Source organism: Rhamphochromis sp. 'chilingali' (assembly GCF_963969265.1).
Source record: "Rhamphochromis sp. 'chilingali' genome assembly, chromosome: 8".
NCBI lineage: Eukaryota > Metazoa > Chordata > Actinopteri > Cichliformes > Cichlidae > Rhamphochromis > Rhamphochromis sp. 'chilingali'.
Window position 1 is genome coordinate 18689846 of NC_137935.1, and position 14306 is coordinate 18704151.

General features: G+C 39.7%; 1 protein-coding gene across 1 annotated transcript in view; it reads left to right on the forward strand.

The window, feature by feature from the left end:
• The window catches only part of LOC308401569 (uncharacterized protein), a gene marked incomplete at its 5' end in the record, with an annotated part of 32805 nt that overhangs the window by 1286 nt on the left and 17213 nt on the right, over positions 1–14306 (forward strand). Inside the window, 15 exons of the mRNA XM_080889843.1 lie at positions 193–372; positions 591–711; positions 840–932; positions 1045–1234; positions 1325–1487; positions 2761–2949; positions 3021–3195; positions 3998–4137; positions 4873–5049; positions 5242–5372; positions 6141–6298; positions 6717–6944; positions 7462–7800; positions 7880–8028; positions 8194–8452. Coding sequence (XP_080745969.1) covers positions 193–372; positions 591–711; positions 840–932; positions 1045–1234; positions 1325–1487; positions 2761–2949; positions 3021–3195; positions 3998–4137; positions 4873–5049; positions 5242–5372; positions 6141–6298; positions 6717–6944; positions 7462–7800; positions 7880–8028; positions 8194–8452 — 2692 coding nt within the window. The remainder of the gene's footprint in view (positions 1–192; positions 373–590; positions 712–839; positions 933–1044; positions 1235–1324; positions 1488–2760; positions 2950–3020; positions 3196–3997; positions 4138–4872; positions 5050–5241; positions 5373–6140; positions 6299–6716; positions 6945–7461; positions 7801–7879; positions 8029–8193; positions 8453–14306) is intronic.

The following is a 14306-nucleotide window of genomic DNA, read 5'->3' on the forward strand; positions in this document are numbered from 1 at the left end:
TCTTTGCCCTCTCTTACATGAACCTGACAATAGTTTACCTAGCACAGACTCATATTAAGTCCACTTAGCATTTAACCATTAACTACTGCATGAAACTCTAACTTCATTAGCAATGCTTTCACTGTTCTTTCTGTTTAGAAAGGAGACCACTAAAAACTGTGAGCTGATTCTTGCTCTGCCTTTTTCCTGCAGGTGTGCCATACTGCAGAGGACTACCGGGGTTTTGATGGGGAGCTGGGCCTGTGTATTTGTAGAGAGCCTCCTGGAAGAGCTGCATGTGGAGGCCTTTGCAGGAGCAGGGCAGCTGCTGAACTGAAGCTCCAGTGCGAGACCAATGGGGAAATGGGACTGGTGTGGAGCTATGACAATCAGGTGAAGAAAGGAAATTGCAGGTTCATGCACTGAAGCACAAAAACTGTGCGATAACTATATAATGTAACATTTGCACTGAAACTATCATATGATGGACAGTTTTTAGGTATAATATGCACGCATCTATGCGAAAACCTCTTTATTTCTCCAAAAGAGAAAGCTGCAGACAGTGCTGCAGTGACCTATTAATGGCAAACACACTTATTGTGTGTGTTCAGGTGTCGAGCGTCTCTGGCAGTGTGCTAGAGACAATTTTTAAACAGTGGGACTCCCAAGGGAACCTGCAGTGCAGCAGCCAGATCCAGTCATCACGTCCTGTCTACATTGTTCAAACAACAGGTGGAGACGCAGCCGCACACAATGCCTTTTATGTCCTGCACTTTATCGCTTTGCAGCTCTCCCTCTCTTTCTCTCTCTTTTTGAGAACCCTCCCCCTATCTATCTGTCTTCTTCCTGTCTGATTGCAGATGCAGGCTTCCTTGGCCTCCTCAGCGGCCTCCCAAAGGAACTTGAGCGACTGTTTCCTGACACCGCTCAACAGGATTCTCAGAGCTCAGCTGGTGTGCCATAATAAAACAATCTTTTCACATCATGAATACACAAATGAATGCATGAGCAATTTTACCCAAGTAATTGCTGCAATAATGAGGGCACTGCATTGTGGATTTTCAGGGAAACATTATGTCAGTATTAGAAACATCAGTCATGGAGACACAGAAATGGAGAGAGGAGATAAGGCTGATATTAATGGAAAAGGAAGAAGGCCAAGCATAAGTGGCGTTTTGAACCCGACAGCATGTCTCCATTTGGGTGATGTAATACTCTTCACTGTCAGCCCACGTCACTATCCCCAGTATGACATGTAAGCCGGATACTTGTTTTCATGCCCATTTTCTCCTGCCATTTCTCTGTTTGTACATTTTCTCCCAACTCGCTTATTTATGTCTTTCAGTGACAACTTGTACAACACAAACACTGACTTTGACTGGGGCGCATTCAGACAGTTAAAAGAAGAGCTGACATTGTCATGGACTCCTCCTAGCTGCTTTGCTGTGGTCTTTAGCCAGCCGGGAGTATATGTCTTTACACCGAGCAGCCATCAGCACAAACATTTGGTAACAAACTTTACAAAAATACACAGTTAAGCTCAGATGTTTAAGGACTCATCATAGTCATGGTTATTTTGGGGATTTTTAATGATTTCTTTGAACTGATTGTGAAGAGTGGGACTACCTCCAAGGTCTTCAACCTCAGATCAGCAACTAGATGGTTGAAACTTGGACAGAGTCGAGTGCTCCACTGATGACCCCAAACACACATCAGAACTGGGTTTGATATGGATAAGGCAAGCTAACATTAAGCTTCTGCAATGACCTTCCCAAAGCCCCAACCTCCACTCTATTGAACATTTGTAGAATATATTAAAAGCTTGTTCCTGACAGGAAACCAACCAGTCTAAATTAACTATTCTGCCAAGAAGAGAGGTCAAATATCCAGAGGGAAAAATGCCATATGATTGCTGTTGGCTACCAAAAGCTTCAGGTGCAATGAACCAAATAGTAGTGTGGGTATATGTACATATTTGAAGTCTTATGTTGCTTTTGACGCTGTGTGGATTAGAGATAATCCAAAAGAAATTCAAGCTTGTGCACTAGATTCTTTGTTTTTAAAGTCATTAAACATGTATGCTGTACAGTCATTTCACCCTGGAAAGGAACAGTTCAAAGAAATCATTAAAAGCCCAAATTGCCACGACATTTATGCACATGATGAGTGGATGTTAGCTTCTGACCGCAGCTGTATTCTTTAAGCATACCCCATGAAGCTAGTGTTATAAGCAGCTACACCTTGTTAGTAAATAGCTATTAGGTAATCCACGTTTGTTCCATCAAACAAGGAAATTTAAGTCTTCTTCTTCTTTTGGCTGCTCCACTTTCTCTATCCCTTACATCCTCTTCCGTCACATCAACCCTCTGCATGCCCATGTCCATCTCCATCTTGTCTCTAAGATGCTGAACTTAAGCTTTCTCTGTGATGTACTCATTTACAATCCTGTCCCTTCTAGTCACTCCCAACAAAAATCTGAGCAGCTTCACCACCTCCAGCTTGGCCTCCTGCTTCTTTGCCAGTGCCGCTGTCTCCAAAATGTGCATCATAGCAGCTCTCACTACTATCTTGTAAACTGCTGTCCTTCTGTCATAAATCCACCCTACTTGCACTCTCGTCTTTACCTCTCTTATACAATGTAATGTAGGTAGTTTAAAAACAAATCCCAATCAGTGAAGCCAAACACGATAACTTCCTTGATGTAGCAACAAGTAAATAGTAAGTTCTCTCTCTCTTTCTGCTATGCCACGATACTCTAACTACTTATTTCTCATTATTCAGTATGTACGAGTGATGCCTGCGGGTGGCCAGTGCTATGAGCCTGGCTTTTTCTTCCCTACCATCCCACGTCACGTGACCAGGTTGGGAATCAGTAGGAGACGCAACCTGTTACTCCGGCCAGACTGGCTGGTGACCGTAGGAATAATGTTTGGAGCTGTGGTCATCCTCTGTTTATGTGTGACAATGCTGGTTAGTCTACATACACAAGTATATGTGAAATATAAAAGTATCACTCTAATTGATGAGTCTGTACTATGTAGATCCTGTTTCGTGAATATGGATGGCCAGAGAAGGAGCCAATCAAAGCACGGTACCGCTCGCTGCAGCTGGCCTACCAAATGGATGACTACTCGTCAAAAGGTTCAAGGGTGATCTCACAGAGAAAGACTCATCGAAACCAACAATCGAGAACAACTCAAGGCTCCATTCAGCCAGGTGGAACATTGTAGACGTAAACACTTTGACACTTTACTCATTCGTCGAAACCCTAAAGCCCAATACATTACATAAATAACATGGTTTTCTCCACTTCAACTAATGCACCTGCAGAGTGTACACATATGGCACTTGAATGAACATGAAACGACACACTGACACATTGAGAACCCTTGTAACATCTCATGTAGCACCGGCAATGACCCTAAGGTGAAATTTCCAACCAAACACTGCTGGAAAAACCCCTCTTTACATGCCTGATTTCTCTTTGATAGTAAAATCAAAACAGCCCACATCCAATCCAATCTATTTATAGAGCCCTTATAAAAAACACAGTTTTGACAAAGTGCTTTAAAAAGCACCAAAATACCCCCCAAATCAAGGGGTAGCAACGTAACATGGGCAGACAGATCATTCCACAATAACTGAAAAAGCTTTAGGAACTGCCAGGAACAGCTTGTCCATGGACATCAGTGATCTTTAGGGAACTTATGGAGTTCCCTCAAGACCTTATTACTTCATTTAAAATGAATTCTTATGCCACAAAATGTTACATTTTCATATTAAAATACCTGTTAAAAGGGAGAAATAAGTACCTGCTACATGCTTGTAAAATGTGAAATGTTTAGCAAGGCTTCTGTGTGTCTGTAAATGAACAGTAGAGAGGATGTTGCAAAACATGCTTACGTGTTTCAAAAGATCATATAATGCTATAACCTATCAAAGTTCACCTTGAAATAAGTTGGATGAGTTTTTTATATTGTTGTAATCCTTTTCTTTGTGACGGTGTTTTTTTTTACAGCCTCCACAGACGCCTCGGAGGAGTTCTGGGATTATGAACACCAGGTGGATCTGGAGGCATTCAACAGCAACACCTTTTACAGCCTCCTGCTCAAGCAGAGCCTGTCTGTCACTACACGACTGGGACAGCTCACCACTGAGGTCTGCTGCTGTTAGTTTAAATGCCAATCAATCACAAAGCATGTCAAATGATAAACGCTTACTCTCTTGTCTCACTCACACACTCATGCTTATTCTCTCAAGAAACACACCAGACAAAAGAGTATTCTCTTTTGCACTCTTAAAATAAAAGCTGCATATTGAATATGCCTATATTATTGGTTTATGAATAGGCAATAAATAATTTAGCCCTCAGGTGTCTTTTTTTTTTCTTTTTTAAAATGAAGCTTCTTTGCAGGGAAGAATACAAATGTCTGATTCAGTCTGATTGGAAAACCTAACAGCTCCCGAGTACAAACTTTCAGTAATGCCCCATTGAACAGGACATTTTGTGGAGAATTCACAGCATACATGTGCCATTCTACATCCAGCACGCTTTGGGAACCATCTCTTGCCAAAACAGAATATTTGCTGTAGTGAACATTTGGAAGAGAGAATCTTATTTTTGTGTAATTTGAGAAAGAGCAATTTGGGAATGTTTGGAAAAGTTAAGTTATTAAAAAAGCAAACAGATTTTGGTTACAGCCCTCAGGAAAGCTCAGGTGTTAAAGATGTAAGTGGAGATGGAACATTTTGCACTGATGCACTTCTTGCAGCTTGCATTTCTCACTAGTGCTATTTAAATGTGTGGTTGTTGCTTTGGGCTGTCAATAGATTATCTGCTTATGACAAACACTTAATGTTTTCTTTTTGTCTCCAAAATATGTGTTCATCTAGGTAAAAGAGCTATACCAAGGAGTGCTTGGGAAACTGCAAATACTCCATCCGCATATGATCGCTGAGGAAAAGCCGGGGGAAGGTTATGCGATGTTGAGGAGGGAGATTGAACGAGAGGTGGTGCGACGAAAATCTTTGGCCTCACAGCTGAGGACACTACTTGACAGTCAGCTGAAGGTTTACATTTTATTAAGCTGCATATACATGTCAAATTATATTCAAATTTTTAACAAAAGTTTTAATAGCAAGTGTAGCATCAGTTTGAGTAAAGTATATTTAGATAGCATCGCTCAACAAGTATATACTTTCAGATGTAAAATTATTGCATTAGCAAGGTATACATGATCAAGTATGACTGGTTTTCTTCAGGTTCTGAGGCGAGAGCAGCAGGCCCAGTGGAGGATCCACAGTGTGTTCACATCTCGGCTCAGAGAGTGCACCAGACTACTGTCTAAGCTTTATAGTAACAACCAGACTTCCACTGAACTGTTCCAACAAATGTAAAGCTTTCATTTGTTCAGTTATTCAAGTACAGCCATGTGAAAAAGAAAGAGCCAGGTGTGTGTTTACTCAGTACCCCAACAGTGGAGGTCCCAACAAATTCACCCCAGGGTCTGACCAAAAAACCCAGGAGCCACATATCAGACGCTACAGACCTCAAAGTTTATGACAGCACAATTAAAATTTATAGAACTGACTGACTGTCCTTTGGACTGATGAGTCCAAAGTAGTGATGTTTGGACATAATGCTCATCACCATGTTTGGTGGAAACCAAACACAGCATATCAGCACAATCATCTGATACTAACTGTCAAGGACATGGGTGGAGGGGTGATAATTGGGCTTGTTTTGCACCAACAGGATCTAGGCAACTTGCAGTCTTTGAGTAGACTCTAGATGGTAACATAGATGGCTGAAATTGGGTAACATAACAGGACAATGATTTTCAGTGCAGCAGAAAAGGTACAAGAAATTGGATGAAAAAGAAAAGAAGGCGGTGCAGTTAGCAAATCAAAGTCGTTAGTGAAATACAAGGGTGGGACCTTAAAAGAGCTGTCCATAAATGAATACTCAATTATTAATAATCAATTTATTCAGGTTAAAAAGTGATTCTACAAACTTTTGAATTGTGGGATGTATGTCGTTTTCCACATGCATAGAGTCCTGTGAAAACGTTCTTTTTCCACATGACTGTAGTAATGGGGAACCTTAGAGTTTAAGGGTTTAAATTCCCTTGAATATTCATTTTGCTGTCTCCCATCTTCAGTTTGATCCAGAGGTTAACATCACTGGTCGATGAGATGGGAGATCTACTGTCGGCAGAGTGCCACCGTCAGGGGTCTTGGGGCTTGTTGGGCGAAGGTATAGGAGCCAAACTGTTGTGCCCTGATACTGGAACTGTCCTTACCAAAGATGACATCTTTGGTGAGTCAAAACTCTTTCATTTGTTTATCTGCGCCTATGTTTCTTAAAGAAACTACACCATCTGCTGCTTATTAGGTGAACTGCAACATGCAGACAGACTATGGCTGAGAAAAGCTGGGTTAGAATACATTATTGTGTGAATGTGTGTGTGAATGGGTGGATGACTGAATGTAGTGTAAAGTGCTTTGGGGTCCTTAGGGATTAAGTAACGCGCTATACAAATACAGGCCATTATTAATTTGCTAAATGTTAGATGATGTATCCAATAAATACACTGTATGTTTTTGTTGTAAATCAAACATAACTGTGTAGCCACATAAGGCTGTGGATTTAAATTTACAAACAGTGTGAATGGGTTTAAATGAAAATTTTATTTAGATGATTGATCACAATAATCTCCTCTTCTGCTTAACTCCAGATCCTGATGGGTCCGTCCGTGTCTCTGGGGCTGTTTATTGTGATTCAGTCACAGGCCTCATAAGGCCAAATGCTCACAGCCATGTGCTGCTGAGCAGCGGCCACACGATGGCAGTGCCGCCTAATTTCTTTGTTCATCCACACACCGGTAGAGTTCTGCCCATTGCTGGAAACGTGGCCTATGATCCTGCCAGCTCTACATTAGTTTGCACAGCTGACCATTGTACAGGTATGAATTGGCTGTGGGTTACTGAGGAGGGCAATGCTAAATAAAACAGTCAAAGAAAAAAGATTTCATGTGAACTTAGTTCAGACTTTTTTTTAAAAAAAATAAAGAGCCCAATCAATCAATCTTGTGTTTATGCTCAGAAAACACAAAACACCAATGGCAATCTTTTGTATTTTAGAGATGAATAAATCTAAACTCACCAAGAGTCATTTTTAAAACCATGCTATTAGAATACAATTACTAAAGAAGAACAGATCATTTGTGTTAAACATGTTACAACCTGACCAAAACATGCTGTTTCTACAAATAGAAAGCCTAATACACTGGGATCCTGGTCATTTCAAGCAGCAATGAACTGAATCAAAATGAATATAACCATTTTATGCTAAAATAGCTCATGGAAAATAACTTATGACACGCATTAAAGATTTCTGAAGAAGGGCTCATATGGTTCATGAAACATGTCTGAGACCTCTGCATTAAAAAGCAATTATGTGCTGTTTTTAAATGATTCCAGATGATAACAGGAAGTGGGATAGTCCTCTCCTTCCTTTCATTCCTTACCCGACCTCCTGCCACTCAGACCAGCCTCTCCCCAGCACTCACCTCAGAGGCCTCCGACCAGGCCAGAGACTGCAGCTGGGGATTCCCATGGCAGACCCTGACAAAGGGGTCCCAGTACCTATTCTGGCAGTAACCATTCACCCCCAAACTGGGTTAGTCTACACTCTGGGAAGAATCCATGTCTGCCCTCTCACCCGCTTACCACAGCCTATACAGATTGGTTATCCTATGCTGGACTCCAGGACAGGGAACATTGTGCTCACCGTCGGGGTGAACTTGGATCCAATCACAGGTTAGAGCTGCTGGAGTTCCCGTTACACTCTAGAGTACATAACTTCAGTCAGACAAACTTGTTCTGTGTGCCTCTGTAGGAGATGTGCTGCCAGTAGGTGGAGTCCTGCTGGGTGAGCCCTTTGTTGAACCACTGAGTGGGCAGATGGTGAGAGTTGGAGGGGCAACCATACGGGCTGGACAACTAGTGCCCCATTCAGGAGGATATCAAACTTTATTAGAAAGCAAGGTGCTTAATTAGACTGATTGCTTTTGGTTGCATTCACATAATAAGTATCGATATGATAAAAAGTAACTGTTTCTATGTAACAAAACAAATGAAACAGATAATAGCAGATGTTTGATTCAAAAATAAAAACATTTTTGGAGTCAGAGTAAGATTTGTGTCTCACAGGTTCTGGCAGCATTGTTCAAAGTACTGAATGTGCTGAAGCCACTAACTGAAGAGTGGGGTTCAGATCAAAGTTTGCAACATGTGCAGTCCCAACCTGGCAGTGACAGAGGGAGTAGTCAACAAGATCATCTTCTCACTGCAGCCAAAGAGCTCCAGCAGGCCTGGGGGAGGAGTTTGCACTGTCAACTACAGCTGCAGACCAGGTTGGAGATCCTGCAGGAGTGGTCCATGGGTCTGCAGCAGGATGGAGGGACTCTGGGTGAGGAAATACTTGAATAGTTTGTTTTGGGCAGTACAAAACAGTTTTAAAAAAAAAACATTTTTTCTTCTCTCCTTTTTTTTGTTGTTGCTTCTTTCTCTCTTGAGAAGCTCTTATCTTTCACCTTTAGGTGCTCTCTAAACTTTTAGCTTCTCTAAGTTTACTAAAAATACATTTCTCCACATGGAAAAAAAAGTTAGCATTTCAATCTCCTTTTAGCTTTTCATCTTAATCTTTGCTCACCATCTTCCACAAACAGTCTGGTTGCTGAAAGGAAAAATTACGAGGTGTTGGTCTCTTACTCAGCATATTGAAATGCACTTATTACTAACTTCAGAAAATTTAATGAAGTCATTTCTCAGAGAAGAGAGATTCAGACTTGATATTGGAGCAAATATAAATGGTAAGAACGCTGAAATACACAGTTCTGTGCAGAGGCCAAGAACAACCGAAGGTTGCATAAGCATACAGTTTTACTTTTATTTCTACAACCTACACAAGAATGCAAGAACTAATAGTTACTAATTACTGATTACTTCTCCAAGAAAGTAATCCTGTTACTTTACTGATTACTTATTTCCAAAAGTAATTAATTACTTATTACTTAGTTACTTAGATTACTTAGTTTTAATTTTTAACTTTATGCACAATGCATCAAGCAAAAATTAAATTATACGCAACAGTTTTTCACCTGAAGAAATTTGTTTAACATTTAAACCTATTTTCTGCATATTCGAGCATATAAATAATGTTTTGTGTTTATACTCACTCTTTCAAATAGATGCAAGTAAAAGACAGCAAAAAATAAATAAAACCAAAGATTCCACAGCACAAAATCCTGTCACTCTTACATCTAGTTTCACCTGTTTAGCAGGAGTGTGGTGTGGTGCTGCAGCGGTCATGTCAGTGGGGGGATCTGGGGGTTTCTCTGTGAATTTCACATTCCTGTTACAGCGTGCTCGGTGCTTGCTCAGATTTGAAGTTTCCATTTTTTTCTGTAGAAAAAAGTTTTATTCCCACACAGAGTGTACATCAGACACTAATGTTTGTGTCACTTTTTACGGAGTCAAACTCAAAGTAATGTCAGTACTTCCAAGCTTTAAGCGCTGCACGGTCGTACTCTCTACCGTGCTCCATATTATCCATTGGTGATCTACACACGTTTGTTGTTGCCATGGACGTTGCACGCTTGTACGTCATTGTCATGAGACACTCTCACAAACAATCATGGTTTAGTAACGCAGTTACGCAGCCTGTTTATGAGAAAGTAACAGTAATCTAATTACTCGTTACTTGAAAAAGTAATCGGATTACAGAAACACGTTATTGTCCATTAATGATCACAAGATACTGAAAACATAAAACAATCAAAATGCTTATAATTGATGAACATGGTTAAAAAAAATCACCCAAAGTGTAAGTACTGATAAAATGTTGTCATTACTTTTGGTTTTTGTTTAGTAGTCATGGCAACCAAGTTCTGTACATTCAGGAGGCAATTAATGAGTTTTTAATTGAGGCAGGGGAAGAGGCTGTTGAAATATTTGTAGGGATGAGGAGACAAAGACATGTGAAAAGGCCTATATCTTTTAAATATAGATTTATTTCTATTTTGTATTTACTTTTGAAAGTTGATGTAAATAGTAGGGGTGAACGATACACAAAATTCACGGTTGGGTTCGGTTCGATACTTTGGTGTCACGGTTCGATATTTTTTCGATACAAAAAAAATGTTCATGCCTTTTTAATTTGTCATTTATTAAAATTATAAATATATATTTTAACTCAAAAGTACAGTTTTTAAATTTAACCCTAACCCTTGTGCGTGTTTTTTATTTTGACAGCGAATGCGCACCTGCGGACCACTTATGTGCAGCCCCGGTTATATAGCTCATCATATCGCAGCCACAGAAATTCTTTTGTCCATGAAACCATAAAGCTGCACTTTCTTTTTGCCTTATAGTCTGATTTGTCATAACTTTTCCGTTTTGTGGTAAGCTTTTCTTTGGCTGTCACTTCTTCACCCTGACCTGTCTTATTTGGCTCAGCAGAACTAATATATATCCTGCTGCTTTTACACACGCACTCACATAAGCTCAGCGATTCTCTGCGCGATCAACCTCTCATATGTTTAAGCTTGCTGCGGGAGATTTCACTTGTCATGTTTGCATAGTAAGCTAACGATTAATAAGACGATGTCAGAGGAATTGGTGCACAAATTATTGTCACTCACCAATCAGTAATGTCGCTCTCTATACACAGTTTGCGCGATTGCAAAGTGAAAGCAAAAAACAAGCGCCAATTCAAACGCGATTTCAATATGTCACATATTGACAGTGGCTCACCGATGCCAATGACATAATTACCCAGCTACATTTCTGAAAGAATGCAAAAGCATTGACATATATTTTTCCTTCCTACGATAGCCCGACGGGCAGGGCAGAGATAGATTTTGGTAGCCCGACTGGAAAAATCGCTAGCCCCAGGACGTCGGGCTAGCGATATTGCGAGCCCTGTATCTGATTGAGGAATCACTCATCTTTGGAAAAGAGAGTTTATTACAGAGAAATGGCTCTTTCCAAAATAAAAGCTATACTATACGCTTCTTCTGGGGTATATTCTCAGCAGCATATTAAACATATCAGGTCCCCATAAGGAGAATCATGTGCTAACGGCTGTCTAAATGACTCGGGTAAAGTTTGTAGCATGCATGCTTGTTGTTTTTGTCTGCTTCCACTTGTCTTTGCACTAGGATGATGTCGGCGTAAATGTGCAGTCATATTCATTTTGTTCCCACTAGTGCTGTCAGCGTAAATCTCGTTGAAATGACCTTAACGCCACAACACGGCAAATCTCCGTTAACGAGCTACCGCGGATCGCCCCGTGCATGGGGCTGGACGGCCAACACGTTAACGAGCTAACTGCGCTAACACACCAGTTCCCACCCATGTAATTGAGCATTGCGTGGCACATCCAACATACTGTTTTACTTTAGTCCATGACGCGCTTACCTTCAGGGTCATACGTCACATGAAAACCAAAATAATTCCAAACGCCAGATCTGAATGAGGGTGGGGGAGGTTCAATTTGCCATGTTGCAAGGAGAGCTTAACTTCTGTCTCGCTAGCTTGCCCTGCGCTCTTCCTTCTGACGATGCTGTCTGTGTTGAGCACTCAGTGGATCTGCGCTCGACAGTGCAGCCTAGGCGGAGTAGTCGAACGCAGATTCACTGAGCGCTCAACACAGACAGCATTGTCAGAAGGAAAGTTGATAAAATAAATTACAAATTTTGTATTGTTCGATACATATGCGTACCGAACCGAAAGCACTGTATCGAATGGTTCAATATCGATACGAATATCGTTGCACCCCTAGTAAATAACTTAAGTTACAATCAAAGCAATACCTATGTTTGTTTGTAGGGGGCTTAATGTGATCCATCAGGGAGTCAGCAAAACACAGGATTTATTTCCTGATATAATTAAGCTGCAGAAAATTTCTGAGACATTCTGTTTTTGATATAATCTTGTGAGTCATTTAGTGATCTCAGCATGCTAAGGTCACAGGCTTTAACACCCAGCTGCACCAGAGTATCGTTAGCGTAGCAGTGCAGAGAAATACCTCATAATTGCATGTCAGGGGAAAATGAAACTGAGAGATAAAGTGGGAGCAAATACAAAGAAGATTTACATAAACTGTAAATGTGAAAACAAGTCAAAGTATATTTAGGCTCCACAGCTTGGATTTCCCCAAGTGTGCAAAATGAAACTCATGAGCTAACCTACTTTTAAGACTGAGGTCAAAATCACCAAAGCAGAAAAGTGTTGCACATTAGTAGAAGTAGAACACAGAGACATGCAAAGCCTAATGTATTTACTGCAAAAATCAATGGTGTGGATATTAATTGGCACCATTAACAGGGAACTGTTGATTTTAAAGGTATCATCATAATAGTGTATTCATACTTAAAATGCATGAGAGTATAGTTCGGAACTTTGATAATCATAGAAGTAAAAGTGTCCAAAAAAATAATACAAAAAATAACATAGTAGTTTTTTTTTTTCAATTTGTTACCAGTAATTTGTAATGGAGTAGAATTGAATCTTGACAAAACAACAGTAAGAAAGAAGGTTTCTTTGATTTATTAATTAGGAAAAACTTGAATTCTGATAACCCTTTGTCCCACCAGGGGTTAATGTCACACAGGCAATACAATTCACATGGTCACACTTTTTCTTCTGTGACAAATTACTTCATATAACTGTGAACTGTTGTTAGTGGTGTGAATCATCCCTACCATCATGTCACAAATATGAACTAATGGTGGTGGTGTGAATCATAGGTTTGCAAGGTGTGGGGTGCCTGAGTCACACTCAATTCCAAATTATAGATGCATAAAATGAATCTTGTTCAACCCACGTTTATTTTTGCACAGCCCATTGTGATACACACCCCTCAAAGTCCATGCTTTCGAAAACAGGAAGATGTAGCCATTTTATTTATCGTATTGCACATGGGAATATGCACACCATTTGATTTGCTTTTTGGGTGTTTCTATAAAAAGTGAGTAAATATCTACTGCTGCTGAAAACAAAGGAGAAACATTTCATGGGTAATTTGTCTGTCCATGTCTGTTTTCAAAGTTTAAATTAGGCTTTGGAAGTGAAGAAGAGCTCCAGGACAATGACACTTACTAAGTTAAAGTTGTTTTTTTTTTTTTACACGACCTTTATATATCACAAGGAGCCTGTCTCAAAAAAACAAACACACAAATAAATAAATAGATAAATAAAACAAAGCAGATATTGCACACACACACACACACACACACACACACACACACACACACACACGCACGCACGCACACACACACACATATATATATATATATATATATATATATATATATATATATATATATATATATATATATATATATATATATATATATATATATATATATAAATAAAACACAAATCATTTGCTAAGGACTGAGTACATTTTTCAGTTATTGGCTCCTCGTTAGTGGAACAACGTTAATGACCCATAAAATTTGAAGCGTAATATGGCTTTTGGAAATGAGTCATTAGCCCAAGGAGAATGACTCATGCCTCACTTTTTTCATATGACCTTTTTCCGACACCGAAAGCAACCTGAATTAAAAAACCTTGACCTAAAAAAACTTATGAAAAAGTGTTTTGGTGATATCGTTCATGTGATGATTATTAGAGAACGGTTAGAATCAAACATAACAGATTTTTCACAATTTGAGAAATGAAAGTGACTGTTAGTTTAATGGCCAGTGTCTGTTTGTTTTTTTTTTAACTGGAAATTAAGAGACATTTAACTTTTTACAGCAGACAGGCAAACCTCTAGTTAACCTAAGTAATGTTAAACCTCTAAGCTAAATTTGGCTGCTGCGCCGAGAAGTATGCTTGACCGTTTGTTGCTATTGGTTATGTAAAAGAAACATATTACCTTGGCTGCAGATAAAGCATATTTATAATTCAGTATGCACAAGAGCCAGAAATAATCCAGTTTTGATTTACATAGTTTGCATTGCAGTCTCCTGCAGGCATGGAAACGTGTTTCTCCAGTAGTACAAAGTAATTAGAAATAGCTGATTGGTAACCAGAGAGAGCGTTAGGCCAAAAACCAAAAGGCAGCCTTTGTGAGGGAGTTAAACAGTTTCCTGCACAATAGGAAACTACACGTATTAAGAAATCCCAGAAAGGCTTTGCATAGAGTTTTGACGTTTACATGTTAATCTTTGAATTCAGATGTTTTTCAGTCCCACACTCACAGCTCCATAAAATGAAGCACCTACAAAAATGCTAATAAAAGAATGGGATTT